Genomic DNA, 25,003 nt, shown 5'->3' with positions numbered 1-25,003 from the left:
CAATCACAAGCCGGGACTTCAAGTAAGGAAGTTAAAGCGCGAATTTTAAGCAAACAACGCGGCCGGTTCCTTCGGTAAGGTGCAGGCTGCGTCGGAGAGGTGAGTATAGCAATATTTTTTATTTTAATTCTTTATTTTACACATTAATGTTGTTTCGATACCGATACCCGATACCACAAAAGTATCGGATCTCGGTATCGGAATTCCGATACAGCAAATATCGGCCGATACCCGATACTTGCGGTATCGGAATGCTCAACACTAGCTGCGACGCCTCCAACACTTTTCCTTTCACTTTTTCCCCATTATGTAGATAGGGGCAAAATTGTTTGGTGAATTGGAAAGCGCGGGGTTAAAATTTCACCTCACAACATAGCCTATGACGCTCTCGGGGTCCAGACGTGTGACTGTGCAAAATTTTGCGGCGGTAGCTGCGACGGTTCAGATGCCAATCCCGGACATACACACATACATACATACATACACACATACACACATTCAGCTTTATATATTATATATATATATATATATATATATATATATATATATATATATATATATATATATATTAATATACAGTACAGACCAAAGGTGTGGACACACCTTCTCATTTAAACATTTTTCTGTATTTTCATGAGTGAGCTCCCTCTGTGCTCCCATCAGCATAACGTAATGCGATCACGTTGTGTCAATGGTCTCCATGGTGACTCTGGGCCCCAAGATGGCTGCGTGGTCACCCAGGGACGGTGGCCTGTCAGCTCAAGCCGATAATACAAGCTGACACGCCTCCTCCCTGCCAGTCAGACGCTGCTAAGATGCATTGCAATCAACATAAAAATGGTACAGCTGAACACACAATCTTGTCCCACAAAAAACAGTTCCTAAATTGCTGTTTTTTGTTCATTCTGCTTCCCAAAAATCAGAGTAGAAAGCGATCAAAAAATGCCAAACAACCAATAATGGTGCCAATAAAAATGTCAATTTGCCTGAAAAACACTAGCTCTCACATGAGTATGTCAGCAAAAATATGAAAAAATGATAAGTATTATACAGTACAGACCAAAAGTTTGGACACACCTTCTCATTTAAAGATTTTCTGTATTTTCATGACTATGAAAATTGTAAATTCACACTGAAGACATCAAAACTATGAATTAACACATGTGAAATTATATACTATACAAAAAAGTGTGAAACAACTGAAAATATGTCTTATATTCTAGGTTCTTCAAAGTAGCCACCTTTTGCTTTGATGACTGCTTTGAACACTCTTGGCATTCTCTTGATGAGCTTCAAGAGGTAGTCAACGGAAATGGTCTTCCAACAATCTTGAAGGAGTTCCCAGAGATGCTTAGCACTTGTTGGCCCTTTTGCCCTCCCTCTGCGGTCCAGCTCACCCCAAACCATCTTGATTTAGTTCAGGTCTGGTGACTGTGGAGGCCAGGTCATCTGGCGTAGCACCCCATCACTCTCCTTCTTGGTCAAATAGCCCTTACACACCCTGGAGGTGTGTTTGGGGTCATTGTGTTTAGTTGGACCATCATTTATTTTTCAACAGGACAAACTGGATGGAATAGCATGCCGCTGCAAGATGCTGTGGTAGCCATGCTGGTTCAGTATGCCTTCAATTTTGAGTAAATCCACAACAGTGTCACCAGCAAGTACTCTGAGCTGCTGTTAACCTGCGATTTCTGAGGCTGGTGACTCGGATAAATTTATCCTCAGAAGCAGAGGTGACTGTTGGTCTTCCTTTCCTGGGGCGGTCCTCATGTGAGACAGTTTCTTTGTAGCGCTTGATGGTTTTTGCCACTGCACTTGGGGACACTTTCAAAGTTTTCCCAATTTTTCGGACTGACTGACCTTCATTTCTTAAAGTAATGAAGGCCACTCATTTTTTCTTTACTTAGAATTTGTATTATGGCAAGAAAAAAGCAGCTAACAGTCTATTCAGTAGGAATATCAGCTGTCGATCCACCAAACTTCATCACAACACAACTGATGTCCCAACCCCATTTAGAAGGCAAGAAATCCCACTTATTAAACCTGACAGGGCACACCTGTGAAGTGAAAACCATTCCCGGTGACTACCTCTTGAAGCTCATCAAGACAATGCCAAGAGTGTGCAAAGCAGTCATCAATGCAAAAGGTGGCTACTTTGAAGAACCTAGAATTTAAGACATTACTTCAGTTGTTTCACACTTTTTTGTTAAGCATATAATTCCACATGTGTTAATTCATAGTTGTGATGCCGTCAGTGTGAATTTACAATTTTACAATTTTCATAGTCATGAAAATACAGAAAAATCTTTAAATAAGAAGCTGTGTCCAAACTTTTAGTCTGTGCTATACATATATATATATATATATATATATATATATATATATATATATATATAATCTGAGCCCCTTAGCATCCCCCAAACTGATAGCTCTAACACTAGTCTCCACACTGTGATGGCCCCTTAGAAAGCCTCCATATAGTATGACACACTAGATATTCCTATATATTCCTTCATATAGTATAATGCACTCCCAATAGGCAGACTCTATAGTATAATGCACTTCCAATAGGCAGCCTCTTTAGTGAAATGCACTCCCATAGGCACCCTGTATAGTATAATGCACCCCCATAGGCAGCCTGTATAGTATAATGCACCCCCATAGGCAGCCTGTATAGTATATTGCATCCCCATAGGTAGCCTGTATAGTATAATGCACCCCCATATACAGCCTGTATAGTATAATGCACCCCCATAGGCAGACTGTATAGTATATTGCATCCCCATAGGCAGCCTCTACAGTATAATACACCCCCCATAGGCAGACTCAATAACATGATGCACCCTCCCAAAAAATAAATCCAATACTCACCTCTCTTCCTCCGCTGCTCCGAGCTCCCGTTCATCTCCTGACAGTGGGAGCCGTGTACTGACATCATCGCGTCCGCTGTCAGTGTCTGAGTCAGTGACATCAGATGCTGACAGTGGGATGATGGGAGAAGGAGCGTAACGCTGCCTCTCTCATCAATGTGGTCAGCTGTATTGGCTAGATGCCGGTACAGCTGAACTTGCGATGACAGGCGGAGGGCCCACTGCTGGCACCGGGTCCCCCCCTGCTCAGGGGCCCATAGCGGTGGGGCCACAGAGCAGTGAGATTGATTCTCCCTGCTCTTCCAGAGAATGTAATTGCACGTGCCGATGTAGTTTCAGTAGCGTAGCTCCGGGTGGGCCCCCTCTGAGCATCAGGCCCAAGGCCACCACACCCTCTGCCCCCGATAGCTACGCTACTGCTCTTAGTAATTTGCTATGTGAGAGGCAAAAATAGTTAAAAAATTTACCTTTCATTAACTCCTTATTCCAAAATGTTATACATGTCAGCACTGAGGTCAAGTGTATGTAGATAACTCGAGAGCTGGGCTTTCTGCACATGCAGGTGATGCTGGCTGGAGAATCATCTGTACAGGTGTTAATTTATTCAAGAAGATTGATTACAAACATTATTCAAATCCTTAATAAAATATTCAGTAATGTCCATTACAACAGAATGACAACATATAGTATAGAGAAATAATCACCCATGCGTATTTCCAAGAATTTTCCTTTTTCCACAAGTGTTTGTGATATTTGCAGAGATGCTGAAGTCAGTATAAGCTACCTCCCCAATAGCGATTTTTCAGGATACACCTTTTTCTGTTTCCAGAGATACTGTACATCACAATGCAAATCTTAGAATAAATGCTCCCAAATTAATGTTTCATGAAAAATACAGCACTTTTCTAAATCACACAAGTCAGGGGTGATGACAGGTTTGCTAGAATTTTCTTATTACAATATTTTGATCTCCATATACCGTAGATAATTTGAAATATTTGGGAAACTGATTTTAAAGATTTTATTTTCTTTATAAGATTTTACTGCAATTATAGTGCTCTATACTAAAGAAGCACTCCTCCCATTAAAACGTTTATCCTCTTAATATATTGCAGTCATCATATTATAAAGCACTGTGCACTTACTATTGCTCATTTTGCCTTTCTACCCAGCTATTTTTTCTCTTTTCCACTAGGTCTATGACCTCACGTGATTAAAAACTGACTAGCTGAATGCTTCCCTAAGCTCTGTAGAAACAGGAGGTCAATTTTCCCTGTATGACTGAGTCACTACAAAGTCTATAGAGGGAGGAGCGGTGGGATCAGCTGGGTCGGGAGCTGAAGAGGGGAATGATAAATGGAGGGACAAGAGACTTCCTATTTCTACATAGAGCAGAGAAATGAGAAGAATTTACTGGGTAGAAAGGCAAAAAGAACAGTTGTAAGTACACAGTGCAGTATAGTATGACTGCAATATATTAAGAGGATATTCTATTTGTTTTTATATTAAAATGTGTATGTCTGTCTTCCAAATTCAGCATTACTTATTCAAAAAGTCTATTTTGCTTTTTTAAGTGGACAGATGAGCAGTGTTCACCCCAAGTCATGCAGACAGAATTCCAAAGTTCACAAACTCACCGTCAACTAAAGGAAACCTTATATGGAGTTATCATTGGATACTTTGACAAAGGAAAGGTGAGATGCAAAATCTATGTATATTTTTTCAACATTTAAATGAGAAGAACATAAATCAATAGTACAGGCCACTGTAAGACATTGTTAAATATCTTATCAGAAAAAGCTGCTCCTTTCTCTACTTGTGAAGCCGTTATTCTGCTCCCTCATACCTCCTGAAAGCACAATGCATTCTGAAAAAATAGCGCTGTGCTCCAGACAGACTGATGGCACCAAGAAGAGTCAGATTATACAGACTATATGCAGAGGAGGTAGGAGGAGTGAGGAGCAGAGAGAGGGACAGAGATTGTGCTAAGCTTTTTAGGAAGTATTTTACCACACCCAGAACTGTATTCACATCTACACAACCCAGTACCACTGTAAATTCTGCTCCATGCCGCTGCTTCTATGTGTGTGCTAAGTAAGGAATGAAGAATAAAATTCCCTCTTTGTATGCTGAATTCTGTATGTGAGACATTCTTATGAGATCTCAAAATCATCCAGTCATGTTGGGAAATAAGTCAGTTTATTGTTACGTTAGCATAAAGCCAACAATGATATGAATATCCATTGCCTTTATGGATGAAAGGATCACCAAGTTCTTGCATAGCAAAAACATTTTAACCCCTTAGTGTCAGCACCAATTTTGACCTTAATAACCAGGTCCAATTTGTCAATTCTGATTGGTGTCACTTTGTGATAATAACTATGGAACACTTCATCGAACCCTTGTGATTCTGATAGTTTTTTCCTTCATGACACATTCTGCTTTACGCTAGTGGTAATTTAGTTAGTGCTGAGACACACTACAGAAGCTAGGACTGTCTATCAGGAGTCACTGCCTGCACCTTCCTATCTGTGGTAACTATTCGGTCTGGCCTGTATTGTAGCTAAGCCACATCTCACCATCAGGTGCAAGGTAAGCTGCAAGCCGAGCTCCTCCCTCCTCTCCCCTCCCCCTCTGTCTACATATATCTTATCAGTAGCAACTGCCATCTTTTATGTTAGAAATTTAAAAATCTGTCTTCGCTGAAATGTGATTTTAGCCATAAATCTAGAATTTTAAAAGTGATCATTCTTGACAGCGAAAAATGCAGATTTCTCTTATAAGACATATTGAAAAGTTATTATGTATTATCGATTTATGAAATAACATTAAATATTGAGGCACAAAGTTAAATAGTAACATTTGTTTTAATTGTTATTTCTATAAATGAGACACCTGAGACATGTCACTGATATTTCAAAGAAGAATATTTTATTATGTGATTATGTTGCAGATGTGGGAGGAAGCAATATCACTGTGCAAACAATTGGCAGACCAATATGAGATGGAGATTTTTGATTATGAGCTACTTAGCCCGTGTTTGGTAAGAACTTTTAATTTAGACCTCCACACCATAAAAATAACTGTATTAACTGTAGAACAAACCGCATGTCTTTTTTCTTAAAGTCAGTTAATGCATTTTTATTCTCAAGTCCGCAAAATTATATGTACTGTAAGGTCCCTTCACACAGCCATTTTTCATGCCTATATGTGGTTAGTTTTTTAAGGAACGCTAATACGGACACACGCACACCCATTGTATTCAATGTTGGTGCACATACGTCAGGGTTTTAACCTGGACACGTAGGACATGCGTGGAGCAAACATGCACACAGATGACACATGGCATCTGGGAAAAGCTTTACAGTTATGGCTGATCCCAGGTGCTGGGTTCTGAATCCCACTTTCATCATTGCCACCTGGTCTTCCTGCGATCAGCGAGACCAGGCAGTGCTTATGAGACTTGTAGTCAGCAACTGCTGTGTATCACGCCTATTAAATAAAAAAAAAAAATGTGGTTCCCCTTTAATTTTCCTAACTAGCAGAGAGAAAGCCAACAACTGGGGGCTGGTGTTAATATTCTGAGAAGGGGAAAATATTAATAGGTTGAGAAACTTTATAGCTAACAGCTCACAGCTGTTTGCTTAGCCTTTACTGTTTAACGATCCCCAACTCTGCTACATTTGGAAGGTTTGGTGAGTAGGCACATCAGTAATGCAACTGCTCACCTTGCCAGCTGGAACATTGTGAGCACAATAACTGCTGCCTGTGATAGGCGGTAACCTTAATAACATCACCGCTAGTCACTGCAGACACATTCTCACGCTATGTCTGTGTGTTCCAGCTGTCTTGGTGAGCAGTCACATTACTGATGTGAACACTCCAAAATTCTCCGGATGTAGCAGAGTTGGCGAATGTTGCGGGACATCAGCATCATGGTGAAGCTTTGCGTACTATTAGATGCACTTTTTTCCTCCCAAATTTTTGAGGAAAGTGGGGGGTGCATCTTATAGTCCAGTTGTGCCTTTTATATATATATATATATATATATATATATATATATATATATATATATATATATACCGTATTTTCCGGCGTATAAGACGACTTTTTAACCCCTGAAAATCTTCTTAAAAGTCGGGGGTCGTCTTATACGCCGGGTATCGCCTTGCCGGGTGTATATGGTGGGTGGGGGGGAGTGGGCCTGATGACGACGAGGGGGCGTCTCACAGGAAAGTGAGTATCCCCCATTACCTCATTGTATCACTGCAGCGTGGGGTCTCTGCTGGGAGCGGCGGCGGCTGTGCTGTGGGGCGGAGGCTCCTCTTCTTCAGTGTGGGGCCTCTGTGCTGCTGGGCGGCGGCGGCGGCTTATCTTCAGGCAGTCGGGGCTCCTCCGGTATCTCCTTAAAGCCCGGAGGCCCTGCCGGCAACTCCATCGGTGCAATGCAGTGGCCTCCGGGAACATGGCCGCTGCTCAGATTCAGAGATCTGAATCTGAGCATGCGCCGCCCCCAGCGGCCATTTTCCCGGAGGCCACCGCATAGCAGCAATGGAGCTGTCTCCGGGAAAATGGCCGCTGCTCAGATTCAGATCTCGTCTCCCGAGATCTCGGGACGAGATCTGAATCTGAGCAGCGGCCATGTTCCCGGAGGCCACTGCATTGCACCGATGGAGTTGCCGGCAGGGCCTCCGGGCTTTAAGGAGATACCGGAGGAGCCCCGACTGCCTGAAGATAAGCTGCCGCCGCCGCCCAGCAGCACAGAGGCCCCACACTGAAGAAGAGGAGCCGCCGCCCCACAGCACCCACGTGGCACAATGAGGAGCAGCAGCCGCCGCTCCCAGCAGAGACCCCACGCTGCAGCGATACAATGAGGTAATGGGGGATACTCACTTTCCTGTGAGACGCCCCCTCGTCGTCATCAGGCCCACTCCCCCCCCCAAAAGGCACAAAAGTCACCGGCCCTATAAGACGACATACGGTTTATAAGAAGACCCCCGACTTTTAAGAAGATTTTACATTTTAACTGGAAAAGTTGGGGGGTCATCTTATACGCCCAGTCGTCTTATACGCCGGAAAATACGGTATATATATATATATATATATATATATATATATATATGTGCCCTTGTGGCTGTGGATGGGAGAGGAGCGACAGCAGTGGAGGAGCAGGTCACAGGAGTCGGGAGCGGTGGTTGCAGCCATCACTGTACCCACTGTTAAAGAAAATGAGTATTCACTGCTCACCAAGCTCATAGTCCCTCCCACCTCAGTGCACTGAATCCAGTGGGGAGAGGTGGGAGCGACTATGGGCATGTGAAGCATGAAGCGGGCACACATGATCGCCTGGCGGCTGTGGCCAACAGCGTGCCCTCTATTAAAGAAAATTAATATTGACTGCTGTCCACTTTCATAGCCCTGGGCATGGAGAGCAATAATGACTCTGGAATGCTTCAACTGATCCCACTGATTCGGAGATTGTATTTTGTGACATATTGTACTTCATGATAATGGTAAAATCCCTTCAATATTACTTGTATTTATTTATGAAAAAAATGAAATTTGGTGAATATTTGGAAATGTTTGCAATTTTCAAACTTTAAACTTGGATACCCTTAAATCATAGTTATGTTAGGCAAAATAGTTAATAAATAACTTTTCCCACATGTCTACTTTACATGAGCACAAATTTTGAAACATAATTTTTTAAAAAGTTATAAGGGTTAAAAGTTGACCCGCAATTTCTCATTTTTCCAACAAAATTTACAAAACTACTTTTTTTAAGGAAAACACCAAATAGTATCCCTTACAAGGTCATGAAGGAAAGCATGGGCCTGTGAGTGTCCCACCATTGTTGCTGCACTGGTGGTCACTGCCCTGATTTTATATACTCTTGTGTATGTTTGTCTTTAATAAACATTTATATATTTTCATTATTTTTGGTCTTAGTGTGAAGGTTTTTTCCATTTGGTATTACTTTTTTTTAAGGACCACATCACATTTGAAGTTACTTTGAGAAGTCTATATGACAGAAAATACCCAAAAGTGATACCATTCTAAAAATTGCACCCCTCACGGTGGTCAAAACCACATTCAAGAAGTTAGAATTAATGGAATATGGGAAGAAAAAATGAACATTAAAATTATCGTGAAAAAAAGTAAACTTTAGTCTCAATTTCTTTTTTCACTAAGGTAACAGGAGTAAATGTACCCCAAAATTTGTTGTGTAATTATTCCTGAACATGCCAATACTCCATATATAGGGGAAAACCATTGTTTGGGCACACGTCAGAGCTCGGAAGGGAAGGACATCGTTCTGGAAACTAGATCCCCTCGCAGGACTTATCTAGATGTAGGATGAGCACCTTGAACCCCCAGGTGCTTCACATAAGTTTATGATGTTGAACTGTGAAAATATAAAAAAATCACCAAGCCCCTAAGTGCTAGAAGAGAAGAAACTCCCTTCAAGTGACTCCATTTTGGAAATTATACCCCTTGTGGAATTTATCTACATGTGTACTGATAATTGTCACTCCATGGGTATTTTCCCGAAACAAGCGGAAGTGGATGTTGCTGAGTGAAAATTGCAAACTGCCATTGTAGTGCCCAGTATGTTGTAGTGACTAATACATTGTAGTGCCCAGCTCAAGCTTCTGGAGACACACACCTGCAAATTAGATGGGCTGTCATCGCTACAGAAAGGCCAAACATGTGACGCTAAATGTGGTTTTGGCACGCTGGGGTTCAGAAGTGAGGGGGGCATTTGCATTTGGGAGCACAGCTTTCACTGGATTTGTTTTGAGTGGTGAGGAGCCATTTTACTTTTCCGGAGGATTTCTCTATATTTCCATTGACAGATGACAAACCTGAGTGGGGACTTGCTTTTTTTGTGAATTGATTTGAAGCATTTATTGGGAATATTTTACATAACATTTTGAATCACATTTATTTGGCACTCTATGCTGAGCACTTATGTCGGGGTTTATATCCAAGTGATGTAATTCAGATGAAACCCCCCAAACAATTAATTCACTATAATGAGGCACAAGAGTTACTCTGGACTCTGTTTGGTCTCTGTTCATCGGTGTCCTTCTTTTCAGAGGTGCACAAAACTGTGGCCAACTGTTCTTTGTTGCATGCCTAAAAAGAATGATACCACTGGTTGATGGGTCAGACGACTTCCACAGTGCCTCCACCTGCCTCATTATAGAGAATCTTCTGCCCGGGGGTTCCTTGTGAATCACGTATTTCAGAGATTTGAATGGAAAATCCGGTGTAAGCGCTCACTGCAGAGCACAGGTTGAATATGAGCTGAGCCTTACTGTTATATTGGGGGAGGCAGAATGAAAAAATTAAAGCAGGTGAAGAACTGTTTTTATTTATTTTATTTATTATGCTTTTCCTCGTGCGGTATAAGTGATTCACCTTCATTTCTTCTGGTCAGTGCAATTCATCGATACCAGATTTAGGGAGTTTTTTTTATGTTTGACTGCTGTCACACACAAAAAGATCATTGCAATATTTTGAGCTATAATTTTTCCATATTTCTGCCAACAGAGTTAAATGAGGGCTTGTTTTTTGCCGAACAAGTTGTTATGTTTATTGGTACTATTATCGAGCACATGATGGTTTTTGATCACTTTCTGTTCCCATATTTGGGAGTCAGAATGATGATAAAGCATATTTTTTTTTCATACAGCCGAACAAAAATGGAACAAAACATGATCAAAAAGACAAATGTAAATAAAAATGGGATGGTTGAAAATGTAATCTTGTCCCGCAAAATACAAGTCTCGGTTCAGCTCAACCAACAGAAAAATAGAAAAGTTAGAGTTCTCAGAATAAAGTGATGCAAAAAAAAAATATTTTTTAGACTTTTTAAAAGCTGCAAAACATAAAAAACTATGTAAATGTGGCATTGCTGTAATCATACTGCCCAAAAAATAACGCTGCCTTATTACTTTTACTATATTCAGAAGAGCATAAAAAACCCTGAAAACACAGTTCCTGAATTATTGTTTTTTGCCTCACTTTTCTATTTTCATGATATTAATTGAATGGGTTAATTGGTGGTACAGTGTTGTAGGTCAGGTCATTCTGGATGTGGTGATATCAAATATGTGTACTTTTTTTCTTAAAATATATATTGGTATATTATATTTTTTATAAATTTTTTATTATTTTGTGATTAAAAAATATACATATATTTCTACAATTTTTTTCTACTTTCATTTTTTTTTTTACTTACTCCCTCTATGGGACTTTCACTTTCTGCAGTTCTAATGCATTGCAGAGTATCAGCATTGCAATGCATTAGAACTGTAGGCCTACTCTTACACAAACTTGTTAGATCATGCAATGTGCTGTGGGGGCTTACCTCTGCCTGCCTTCTAAATGCTGAGATCCTTTATCAATTGTGATTCCCACCATGTGGTTTATTATGTGATTTATTATATTGAATGCTGTTCGTGCAATGTCAGATACGTTGGTGCCACGACCAGGAAGCTAAAAAATTGAATAGAAGAGCTTATAATTAATATCAGCAATAGAAGCAGTGCCTACATTTTTTTCCTCTCTCTCTATTAATTCCCTGGTGATTCTAATCAGTGTAGCACACAGCTGTTATTACTAAATGCAATTATCATTCCTTTGAATGTGATTCGTATTTATTGGTGTACAGTGGGGAAAAAAAGTATTTAGTCAGCGACCAATTGTGCAAGTTCTCCCACATAAAAAGATGAGAGAGGCCTGTAGTTGACATCATAGGTAGACCACAACTATGAGAGTCAAAATTAGCAAACAAACCCAGAAAATCACCTTGTCTGATTTGGAAAGATTTATTTTGCAAAATATGGTGGAACATAAGTATTTGGTCACCTAAAAACATTAAAGATTTCTGTCTCTCACAGACCTGTAACTTCTTCAAGAGGCTCCTCTGTCCTCCACTCATTACCTGTAGTAATGGCACCTGTTTGAACTTATCAGTATAAAATACACCTGTCCACAACCTCAAACAGTCACACGCTAAACTCCACTATGGTGAAGACCAAAGAGCTGTCAAAGGACACCAGAAACAAAATTGTAGCCTTGCACCAGGCTAGGAAGACTGAATAGGCAAGCAGCTTGGTGTGATGAAATCAACTGTGGGAGCAATAATAAAAAATGGAAGACAAGATCACATATATTATCTTGCGTGGAGCTCCAGATTGAGGGATCTCACCCCGTGGTGTCAAAATGATCACAAGAATGGTGAGCAAAAATCCCAGAACCACACGGGGGGACCTAGTGAATGACCTGCATAGAGCTGGGACCACTGTAACAAAGGCTGCCATCAGTAACACACTACGCCGCCAGGGACTCAGATCCTGCATTGCCAGATGTGTCCCTTTGCTTAAGCCAGTACATGTATGGGTCCTTATGAAGTTTGCTAGAGAGCATTTGGATTATCCAGAAGAGTATTGGGAGAATGTCATATGGTCTGATGAAACCAAGGTAGAACTGTTTGGTAGAGAGAGGTGGTGATGGTGAACTCAGTCGAGGGAATCAAGAAAGGCCTGGATGTCTTCCTGGAGCGTAACAATATTGAATCTTACATTTATTAGGTTATATAGAAGGACATACATCTGGGGATTTATTCTGACAGAATATAGGCTGAAATGGATGGACAAATGTATTTTTTCGGCCTTGCTTACTATGTTACTATGTTAAACAAAACTTGTCATGTTTGGAGGAGACAGAATGCTGAGTTGCATCCAAAGAACACCATACCTACTGTGAAGCATGGGGATGGTAACATCATGCTTTGGGGTTGTTTCTCTGTAAACGGACCAGGATGACTGATCTGTCTACATGAAAGAATGAATGGGGCCATGTATCATAAGATTTTGAGTGCAAACCTCCTTCCATCAGCAAGGGCATTATAGATGAAACATGGATGGGTCTTTTTGCATGAGAATGATCCGAAGTACACCGCCAGGGCAACAAAGGAGTGACTTCTTAAGAAGCATATGAATGTCCTGGAGCAGCCTAGCAAGTCTCCAGATCTCAACCCCATAGAAAACCTTTGAAGGGAGTTGAAAGTCCGTGTTGCCCAGCAACAGCCTCAAAACATCACTGCTGTAGAGGAGATCTGCATGGAGGAATGGGCCAACATTCCACCAACAGTGTGTGCCAACCTTGTTAAGACTTACAGAAAACGTTTAACCTCTGTCATTGCCAACAAAGGATATATAACAAAATATTGAGATGAACTTTTGTTAATGACCAAAAACTTATTTTCCATCATAATTTGAAAAATAAATCTTGCCAAATCGGACAAGGTGATTTTCTGGATTTGTTTTCTCAATTTTGACTCTCATAGTTGTTCTCTACGTATGATGTCAATTACAGGCCTCTCATATTTTTAAGTGGGAGAACTTGCACAATTGGTGGCTGGCTAAATACTTTTTTCCCCACTGTATATATACTATATATCCTGTGTGTATTGCAAACCTATATCCTATTATAAGGGCGCCTGAGTTGCGCCAAAAATGCATCAATTTTCTACAATTCCCCTGGATCTTTGTTTTAATGGCTTGGGAAAAAAAAAAATTTTAACGTTGAATGAAAGAATCACACTGGCGCTGGGTTACACCCCTGAAATGAAGCTGCAGGCACCCGGGCAGGTTGTGTGCAAAAAACACTGCCGTACAGTGACAAACCAATGCTGATAATTAAATGAGGGTGCCGCGCTGGAAAACAATACTATGGCTAAAAAGTTAAAGACTCCCACTCCCCTACCTTACAGATGGAAGTCGGAGTGTCTCCTTGATAAGGAGGTCGGCTGCTGCAAAGACGTCCTACGTGCTGTTAGAAGGACTGTGGTATTGATACTGCACAAATCTACAGGGAGCGTCCTCCTGTAGTGCAGAAATCCTCACCCCGCTCGCCGCTGAGGTGCACGGCAGGTGCCTCGGCCGATGGCGCCGCCGAACAGTAGCGTAGTGAGTGGGGGCGTGGCTTAGCGGTGACGTCACCTGTCCATGAGACGGACACAAGCAGGGGCCACCCGACGCGTTTCGAGGGTAACGTCCCTCTTTCTCAAGGTCTTGTAGATTTGTGCAGTATCAATACCACAGTCCTTCTAACAGCACGTAGAACGTCTTTGCAGCAGCCGACCTCCTTATCAAGGAGACATGTCGACTTCCATCTGTAAGGTAGGGGAGTGGGAGTCTTTAACTTTTTAGCCATAGTTTTGTTTTCCAGCGCGGCACCCTCATTTAATTATCAGCATAGATTTTAACGTTGGATGGATTCATGGCTGTGCCTCACCTGCAGAAGCTGCACCCTTCACGTGTATCTCCATCTTGGACATCGATTACTTTGCAGTGTGGTGAGCATTCTTGGAGCCGGCAGAGGGCTGACAGTGCCCCTGCCTATGGATCGGAGATCCTGTGGTATGATGCGGCATCCAGACTGTTGCCATGGTGACCTGATGTCGTCATAAGAGCATCTGGGTCACCAGAGCTAGGAAAATTGCTTCATTATGCACAACTTTCTCTGTCAGTACAGAGCTCACAGTTTGCATAGCATAGGGGTGCTGCTGCATCCCCATGCTATACAAGAGATCAGCCTGCAAATGATAGTCCCATAGTGGGACAAAGTTAGAAAAGTAAATAAAAAAAGGAAAAATGTTTTAAATAATTGTAAAAATACTTATAAAAATAATAATAAAAAAATCAAAACATATTGTATCTATTAATAAGTATTTGAATAAGAAAAAAATATAAACAATAAAAGTACACATATTTGGAATCACCGCATCTGTAAGGACCCAAACTATAACACAGTTCTTCTAGTTGACCCCTTTAGTGAACACCATAAAAAATAAAAAAAAAAGGCAAAAAACAATGTTTTATCATCATACCGCCGAACAAATAGTGGAATAAAGCACAATCAAAATGATAGATATAAATCTGCATGATACCGCTGAAAACGTCATCTTGTCCTGCAAAAAATAAGCCATCCTACAGCTCCATCAGTGGAAAAATAAATAAGTTAAAGCTCTCAGAATAAAGCGAAGCAAAATTAGTTATTTTTTCTATAAAATAATTTTTATTGTGTAAAAGCGCCAAAACATAAAAAAAAATAAATGAGGTATCACTGTAATCGTACTGCATAGAATAAAACTGCCTTATCAATTTTACCACACACGAAACTGCATAACCCCCCAAAAAAATCTTGAATTGCTAATTTTTGTTTATTCTGCCTCCCCAAAATCTTAATAGAAAGTAATAAAAAATGTCATGTACCTGAAAATTGTACCATTAAAAGTGTCAATTCGGCTCATAAAAAACAAGCCATGACATGACTCAGTGGGCCAAAATATGGAAAAATTATAGCTCTCAAAATATGGTGATGCAAAAACTATTTTTTGCAGTAAGAAGCGTCTTTCAGTGTGTGACAGCAGCCAAACATAAAAACCCATTTTAAATCTAGTATCGCTGTAATTGCACCAAAGAATAAAGTTATCTAATCACTTATAACACACAAGAAATGTCATAAAAAATAAATAAAACCAATTCTTCACCTGCTGTTCATTTTCTCATTCTGCCTCCCAAACCTCTCAACGAGGCTCGGCGCACATTTATCCTGTGTTGAGTGCTTACAGCGGGGTTTCCTTGTAAATCTCTGAAATACGTGATTCATACGGAATCTCTAGCGGAAGATTCCCTATAATGAGGCAGAGGGAGGCACCTGTGATCCAGCGGTGTCCATCTTTTTAGGATTGCATAAAAGTGCCATCGGCCACAGTTTTGTGTACTACTGAAAAGGTTTACAACACTGAACAGAGGCCAGACGGAGTCCAGAGTAACTCTGCTGCCTTATTATAGTGAATGGATCTCTCCGTATTTTCATCTGTCATATCACTAGGAGACTTAGATGGAAACCCCAAAGTAAGTGCTCAGCATAGAGCGCCAGATAAATGTGATCCCAAATATTATGTAAAATATTCCCAATGAACGCTTCAACTCAATCCGCAAAAAAAGCAAGCCACCACTCCAGACCGTCATCTGTTAACAGAAATATATGGGGCATCCACGTTACTGGTAACACAAAGGCTCTAGAAAAGCAAAATGGCTCCTTGCCCCTCAAAAGAAATTCAGCAAATTATCTGCTCGCAAATCCAAATACCTCCTTCCCTTCTGAGCCCCACAATGTACCTAAACCACATACTGCGTCCACATTTGGTATTTCTGAAGCTATTAGAGGTTGCCGAACTTACAGGTGCATGCCTCCAGAAGCACAGGCTTGGCATAACATACTGGTGTCTGCCTTTGTAGCGACCAGTACACTGTAGTGACTAACAAGTTGCAGTTTGCAGTTTTCACTTGGCAACATTCATTGCTGCTTGTTTCTGGAAAATACTCATGGAGTCAAAATCCTGTAGATTAATGCCCCAAGGCGTATAGTTCCCAAAATGGGATTCTTCTCTTCTAGCAATTAGGGGCTCTGCAAATGGAGTCTGCAAACTGTTCTAGGAACATCTGCTCTCCAGGAGGCAAATAACTCTCGGTCCTCCCGAGTCTCTCCATATGGATAAGTAGTACAGTACAGCCACGTATGGGTTATTGCCACATTCAGTAGAAACTGTGGGACAAATTATAGTGCCATTTTTACCCACTTCATGTGTGAAAATTTAAAATATGGGGCTGAAACAATGGTTATTTTTTCTTCACTGCCAAATGATATAAAATTCTGTGACACACCCGTGGTGTCAATATGATCACTGCACCCCTAGAAGAATTCATTAAAAGGTGTAGTTTGTAATATGGGTTCACTTATGGGGGGTTCTGCTGTTATGGCATTTCATGGACTCTCCCAGTGGGTCATGGCATCTGTGTAGCGCCCCCACTGCCGCAGGGCCGAGGGGTACCCGGTACCGGGCCTCTGAGTCTCTGCTCTGGGGTTGTCACGGTGGCTAGGCCCGGCCCGTGACCCTGCTGAGGGGCGTACAGTGATAGATATGATGGATGATGGTGGTGGTGGTGCTGTAGTGGTAAATAATGAGGACACCAGGTTGCAGTCTCTTTACCTCTTTACTGAAGGTTTTAGAGTCCTCAGTCCAGAGCGCTGTCAACAGGGCTGCCTGAGACCGGCCGGTCCAAAGGCACATCAGGAGTTCTCTTTACAGGTGGAAATCAGTGTCTACCTTCTAGTGCTGTGTGTTGTAGTCCTTCCCTGCTGAGCTCCCGGGGTAGTCCTCACAACTGCTTCTGTCTGTCTCTGATGTTCGTTCTCTCCGTCCCCCAGATGATATGGTAGGACGCACCCGTATGACGGGGTAGGCCTGGAGTTCTTCCGGGACCCTAGAGTCGCCCCTCTCCCACAGCTGCCTCCGTTGTCTGCTTAGGTGTTAAGTGAGACAGCCAACCTTTAATTGGCTGTCCTGCTGTGGTTTGCAGTAGTACTTAAAGTCTCTTACTTGCTCGGCGTTCCGGCCACCGACTGTTTGCGCCTCAGAAGGATGTTGCCTCGGTCTAACAGCACGACTCCTTCTGGTCCTAATTCCTCTTTACTGTATTCCCGTTGTGCACTGGTTAGTTCTGCTCTGAGGAGTCTGCCAGGATCCCATCCCTGACAGGTCCTCTCACTAGCTCTTCCCAGCTACTTCTCCCTGTCTTCCTGTCCAACCCCCAGTTTTACCAGTGAGGAGTGGCCTACTAGATAGGACCACCCCCCCTGGTGGCCGGAGTGTGAAGTGTAGTGAGGTGTTACCTGGTCAGAGAAACTCCTTTAGTGCAATCAGACGTACCATAGCTCCCCATAGTGGCGGAGCCACAGTACTGCAACGACCAGGACTCTGGGGCGCTGCATCTGCAAGCCACAACAGTAAAATCTGGTGCTCCTTGCCTTCAGAGCTTTGCACTGTGATTGAAAAATATTTCCCAATTACATGTAGGGTATTGATGCACTCAGGAAAAAATGGTCCTCAGTTTGTTGTAAAAAATGTTTCTATTAGATCTTAAAAAAATTAAATACTTGGTGCTAAAACAATATTTTTGTGGTAATAATATAATGTATTCTTTCTTCACTCAATGATGTAAAATTATGTGAGGCACATGTGGTGTCAATATAATCACTGCACCCTTAGTTAAATTCATTGCGGAATGTAGTTTGTAAAAACAGTTCACATATAGGGCTTTCTGTTGTTTTGGCACCTCAGGGGCTCTGCCAATGTGATATTCACTCTCAAACTATTCCCGCAAAATCTGAACTCCAATATGGCACCTCTTCCTTTCTGAGCTTCGCACTGTGCCTCAAAAGTAGTATCCCCCCACATAAGGGATATTGGTGTACTCTGGAGAAATTGCACAACAAATTGTATGGTGCATTTTCTCCTGTTAACCTTGTTAAAATGCAAAATTTGGGGTCAAAATAAAATTTTTGTGGGGAAAATGTATTTTTTTATTGTCATGGCTCAATGTTCTAAACTTCTGTGAAGCACCTGGGGGTTCAAAGTGCTCACCACACATCTAAATACATTCCTTGAGGGGTCTAGTTTCCAAAATTGCATCACTTGTGGGCAGTTTCAACTGTTTAGGCACATCAAGGGCCCTCCAATTTGGACATGACGTCCACTAAAGATTCCAAGCAATTTTACATTCAAACAGCCAAATGATGCTCCTTCTCTTTTGAACCCTGCTATGCGTCCAAACAGTAGTTTTCTCCCTCATATTCGGCATACTCAGGGGAAATAGCACCATAAAATTTGCTGTGCAAATTTTCCTGTTACCCTTATGAAAATGCAATATTTTGGGCTAAAAACATATTTGTGGGGAAAATTTTTTTTTTTTGGGGGGGGTTTCACAGCTCAACGTTATAAACTTTTGTGAAGCAACTGAGGGTTCATTGTGCTCACCACACATCTAGATCAGTTCCCTGAGGACCTCAATTTCCAAAATGGAGTCACTTGTGGGGGATTTTAACTGGAGAGCCTCTGATGTGCCTAAACAAACATGACATGGCGTCTGCCAAATTTTTCCAGCAAATTTTGCATTCAAAAAGTCTATTGGTTCTTCCCTTCCAAACTTTGCCGCCGTGCACCTAAACAGTGGTTTGCACAACAAATTTTAATGGTCCATTTTTTCCTGCTACCCTTGTCAAAATGAAAAAGGTTGGATCTGAATTACATTTTTTTGTGAAAATGAAGTTCATTTTTTTCCATATTACAAAAATTCCTGTGAAGCACCTGAAGGCTTACTAAACTTCTTGAATATGGTTTTCAGTACCTTGATGGGTGCAGTTTTTAGAATGATGTCTTTTGGGGGCATTTTCTGCTATATAGACCCATCAAAGTGACTTCAAATGTGATGTAGTCCCTTAAAATATGGTTTTGTAAATTTTTTTGGAAAAATGAAAAATTGCTGGTCAACTTTTAACCCTTATGCTGTTGTAAAGCAGACATGAGGGAAATGTTACTTATTAACTATTTTGTGTGACATATCTCTGTGTTTTAAGGGCATGAAAATTAAAAGTTGGAAAATTGCAAAACTTTCAAAATTTTTGCCAAATTTCCCTTTATTTTTTTCATACTAAGTCATACTGAAGATATTTTACCACTATCATGAAGTACAAAATGTCATGAAAACTCAAACTCTGGAACACTTCAACAAATCCCAGTGATTCTGAGTTATTACTTCATAAAGGGACAGTGGTCAAAATGTAAAAAAAAATTACCTGGTCATGGCAAACCAGCTCCTGGGGTAAAGGGGTTAAGATCATATAGATTGAAACGTGTCTGTTTGTTCTAATTTTACTCATGTTTTCTAGATAGCCATCATGGCTAAAATTTTTAAACTTTTAAAATAAGCATGGACTTTTAAGAGTTTTTGAATGATGGACTTGAATAATCTATTAAATAACAGATCTTTAAACCAAAACCTTATATATAAAAACACATATGATGTACTCCACCGACTACCAAGGGGGTTGGATATGATGACCCTGGAGGTTTCTTCCAACTCTAACACTCTATGACTATGATGCATCAAAGAAGCAAAGAAAACTTCCTAGATCAGTGGCAAAGCTTCAAAACAATATATACATCAAAAAACGGACATAGAAGCAATTAACCATAAAATTACAAATTTTTATTAGGACATATATAAAAACAATATTAATCAAACATGTAAAAAGGTGGGGATAGAAATATGCAAAAGAAAGACCACCAAAAGAGGCAATAAATTATGATATCGTTAAATATGCGAAAAGTTCATAATTAAATACAAAAGGTAAGTATATGCCATGTGCAAAGCTTATGATACTAAGATAGTGCAATTGGAGGAGTCTAAAAAAGGCTTCCTATTGTGTAAATCATACAGTAAAGGCGATATGCACAGGAATAGGAAGCCTTTTTTAGACTCCTCCAATGATGGATATCAGGAGATTAGTTCAGAGACATATGGAGGAGACAGGTTATGGATGGCTTTGAAGGTCAGTATCAATAATTTGAACTCGATACGCTGAGGGAATGGGAGCCAGTGAAGAGATTTGCAGAAAGGGGAAGTGGGGGAGTACCGAGGAGAGAGATTGGGTGAGGAGCGAATAAGCGTGGAAGAGGGAAGGAGGTCTTGGGAGGACCGGAGATTACGTGAGGGAAGATATTGACAGATTAGTTGGAAATATACGGATGAGAAAGGTTATGGATGGCTTTGTAGGTCGGTGTTAGTAGTTTAAACTGGATACGCTGGGAAATTGGGAGCCAGTGAAGGGATTTGCAAAGAGGGGAAGCAGGAGTGTAGCGAGGAGAGAGATTAATTAGTCGGGCAGCAGAATTAAGGACGGATTGGAGGGGTGCAAGAGTGTTAGAAGGTAGGCCACAAAGGAGGATGTTGCAGTAGTCGAGGCGAGATATGATTACCAAAATGATTGTGTGTGCCCTAGAGTGAGGGTTGAGGAAATAAATGATTCTGGAAATATTTTTGAGCTGGAGGCGACAGTAGGTGGCGAAAGCTTGGATGTGCGGTTTAAAGGACAGGGCAGAGCCAAGGGTTACTCCAAAGCAGCAGATTACCAGGATGGGGGAAAGTGTGAATTCATTTATTGTGATAGATAGATCAGGTAGGGAAGGTGTGCTAGATGGAGGAAAGATAATTAGTTTGGTTTTATCCACATTGAGTTTGAGGAAGCGAGAGGAGAAGGAGGATATGGCTGATAGACACTCTGGAATTTTAGAGAGCATAGAGGTAGATCTGAGTGTCATCGGCATATAGATGGTACTGGAAGCCATATGACTTTGAGTTGTCCCAGGCCAAGGGTATAGATTGAGAAGAGATGAGGTCCTAGGACAGAGCCTTGAGGGGACACCAACAGAGAGGGGGCGAGATGAAGAGGAAGTATGGGAGTGGAAAACGCTAAATGTGCGGTTGGTGAGGTATGAGGAGATCCAGGATAGGGTGAGGTCTTTGACACCAAAGGAAGAGAGGATCTGAACTAGGAGGCAGTGGTCAACTGTGTCGAAGACAGAGGATAGGTCTAGAAGGAGGAGTATAGAGAGTTGTCTGTTAGCTTTGGCGTAAGTCATTCATAAGTTTGGTCAGGGCAGTCTCAGTGGAATGATGGGGACAGAAGCCAGATGGTAGGTGAGAGGAAAGTTCAGAGTGGATGTGCTGCTGAAGTATTTTGGAAGCAAATGGGAGCAAAGATATGGGGCGGTAGTTGGACATAGCGCTCGGGTCATGGGAAAGCTTTTTGAGGATAGGTGTGATTGTGGCAATTTTGAAAGCAGAGGGGAAGGTACCAGAAGTTAGTGATAGATTGAAGAGATGGGTTAGGGATGGGATTACTGTAGTGGTGAGGTTGGGGAGGAAGTTGGATGGGGTCAAGTGCACAAGTGGTGAGGTGTAATTTGGAGAGAAGATGAGCAAGCTGTCCTTCAGTGATTTTGGAGAGTGAAGTTATGGGGTTAGGGCATTAGTCTGGCATACAAAGGGGTTGTGGTGGTCAGACAACAAAGACTTGCCTTGTTTGGTCTATCTTATTTTTGAAGTGTGTGGCAAAGTCCTCAGCAGAGATTAAGGTAGTCGGAGGGGGCAGTGGTGGGTGGAGGAGGGAGTTAAAGGTTTTGAACAACTGTTTGGGGTTGTGGGATAAAGAAGATACTAGGGAAGTGAAATGGGCTTTTTTAGCAGAGGTGAGAGCTGATTTGAATGCGAGTGTTGCTTGTTTGAGTGCAGTGAAATCATCTTGCGAATGTGTTTTCTCCCAACGCCATTCTGCAATTGTGGATACTTGCCGAATGTGTTTGGAATCGGTCGCGGAATCTGAATTTGCCATATTCATTCCATATTGGTACCCTATTTCTGCCGAAGGTATCTTTGAAAATCAATTCCGAACATATTCGGTCATTCCTACTCCCATTGACTCCAATGATGTTTAGCTAATATTGCAAATACAATATTCACCGCTGATTGTAATTGCAACTGAAGTTTGAAAAATTCCCTCAACTCTAATTGTAATCACAGACACAGCTGTGGCTACCATGCAAAATAAAATTGTGTGGACTGGGTCAAATTTTGTGTTTGGATTTTCACATGTAGCAGCTGCGTGGGTAACTACAATAGCACCCAACAATATTACGGGGGTGCTAGTGTCCGTGGCACTGGGCTTCATTTCCATATTCACAGCTGCTATCCGGAGGTTTCCAGTATTTGGCCAATAAAGGAAGTTTTATTTAACTTGCCTAAGTCACAGTCTCACTAAACTCACTGGCGGAGACGCTGTTGCAGTAGTTTTGGTGGAGAATGCAAAGCAGTTTGAATTGAGACATACACCAAAGAAAGCTACATGTTTGTGATCAAGCCTGCAATGTTATAGCCCCGGTCTGCCAACAAGATGGAGGAAATACTAAAACAGTTGGTTCTCACCCACATGCAGCAACAGCAAGAGTTTTAGCAGCAGCAGACCAACAACCTAATTCCGCAAAAGATTGCGGTCTTGCAAAAGACACCCCTGCCAATGATCACGGTTTGTACTGAGGCCCAGGACAAAGTCAGGTCAACGCTAAGGAAGAGGAGACCTGAGGAAGACACGGTGTATGAACGCACAGTGCAGCAGGAGAGCTTTCCAATTCCCCAGTGGGCTCAAATGGTGGCTTTGTTCCTGATATGAGACACCCAGAAGGCATACCTTCACCTCAGCCAGGAGGATGCCCAGATCTCCCTCCTTATGTACCCATGTGCCTTGTTTTTGCTCATGTTTAATGTATTTGTCTATATTTGCCCCGTATTTCACATGTAAAGCGCCATGGAATAAATGGCGCTATAAAAATGAATAATAATAATAATAATAATCTATGGGAAACTCAAAGGTGAAATCCTTGGATGACTGGGGGTTAATACATATGTATGGGCGCAACGTGTGTACCAGTGGTCCTTTGTGGAGTCCGACCCCGCTAGGCCTCAGGCATTTGATTTGTTGCAGTTAGTAAAACAATTGGCTCCATTCCTGAGACCTTGAGCCCAGCTTAGATGGTAGAGAGGGTAGTAGTCGATTGGTCCGTGCAAAATCTGCCAGTAGCCATACAGCACTGGGTGGAACATGGGGACCTGGGCAACTTGGATCAGGTGATTAGCCTGATCAGGCGATATGTGGCCACCCAGGACTTTGTAAAGGACTCTGCCCCACTGCATGTATCATGCTGGACCCTACAATCCCAGGAGCTTGGGAAAGGGATATCGTTCTCTGCTGGGGTTAGTCTGAATTGTGCCATTTATGAGGGAGGAGTCCAGTATCCCTTAAACTGACCAGAGGTTCCACTTCTGTCAGGTACTGGCAGTGCTAAATGCCAGGACATGTGGCTTCCAACTTCCCCCTGACTACTGTGCCTATGGACTGCGGGCTTACTTGAGGGGTATCTATGTATGCCCACACTGCACCGTGGATACAAACACCACAAGAAGTGAACCCCATTTGTGCCAGGTATGTGTCAATGGGTAGTAGACAGACTTTCTTGGACTCAGGGAGCCTAGTGACACTTGTCCATGGGTTATTGGTTGCTGTGGAAAACCCCAATGGTCAGAAAATCAGGGTTGACTGTGGTTGTTACCTTTTACACCCCCCGTGGGGAAATTACCACTCCCACTGTATGTTTACTGACCCTCCATACAGTACTGTTTTGGGAAGAGACTTTCCGCTTTTCTGGTCCAAATGGAAGAGCAAAACTAGCCCTCCCAAGGTAACGATATATCTGGGTGCTGAACCCAAAGATCCTGAGTCAGGGATATCTGCTCTAGGGGTCACCATAATAGTGAAAGAGTGCAATGACAATAATTTTACTATAGCGGTCTTGGCAAAAGAGGTCGAGGAAACCACATCAGTTCTGGAGCTGGAAGTATCCTTGGATGCTTTTGTGACAGGTCAGCTCCAGGATCCCACTCTAGCCCAGGCATGGGAACTTTTGATAATGATAAATGAGGTGGCATAGCAACCTGAGGCAGAGGTGGTTTTTCCTCAAATGGTGGTCAACCAGGAGTTGTTATACTGGGTTAACAAATTATGTGACAACATTTTTGAACAGCTGGTAATGCCTCAATTGTACTGCTAGGAGGTGCTTGAGATGAGCCACAAACACGTGCTCGGAGGTCATCTAGGAGCTAAAAAAACTGCAAGAACATATTCTACAGCATTTCTTTCAGCCACAGATTTGTGTTGGGGTACAGAGTTTTATGAGTCGTGCCCAGAATGTCCGCTCACCGCACCCACAGCAAATTTCCATAGTCCACTGCTCTGCTGCCTTGGCCTACCAAAGGAGATCCTTGTGGATCAAGGGACTCCTTACATATTCAAGGTCACTATAGAATTGTGTAAGCTGCTCCAGGTCAAACAGTTGTGCATGTCAGTCTACCACCCACAGACTGGTGGTCTAGTAGAATGATTTATACTATAATCTATGTGGTAGCTACAGTTGGGAGACACTAGGATATGTTGTTGCCGTATCTAATGTTCACTATCTGGGAGGTACCACAGTCTTCCACGGGATTCTCTCAGTTTGAACTATTATATGGTAAACATCACAGTAGCCTGCTGGACAGTGCAAGAGAGACATGGGAACAGGAGCCCAACGGTCATGAATGCCCAAATCACACATTGTC

The 25,003-nt window shown here is 41.9% G+C and overlaps 1 protein-coding gene across 1 annotated transcript in view; it reads left to right on the top strand.

The window, feature by feature from the left end:
• Positions 1-25,003, top strand: part of DOCK2 (dedicator of cytokinesis 2) — a 1,347,187-nt gene that overhangs the window by 942,553 nt on the left and 379,631 nt on the right. The window contains exons 38-39 of the mRNA XM_077266018.1: positions 4,445-4,564; positions 5,824-5,913. Of these exons, the coding sequence (XP_077122133.1) occupies positions 4,445-4,564; positions 5,824-5,913 (210 nt within the window). The remainder of the gene's footprint in view (positions 1-4,444; positions 4,565-5,823; positions 5,914-25,003) is intronic.

This window comes from Ranitomeya variabilis, chromosome 5, assembly GCF_051348905.1.
Source record: "Ranitomeya variabilis isolate aRanVar5 chromosome 5, aRanVar5.hap1, whole genome shotgun sequence".
In the NCBI taxonomy this organism is placed as follows: domain Eukaryota; kingdom Metazoa; phylum Chordata; class Amphibia; order Anura; family Dendrobatidae; genus Ranitomeya; species Ranitomeya variabilis.
Note: the sequence above shows the minus strand (reverse complement) of the source record. Positions and strands in the feature narration are given on the sequence as shown.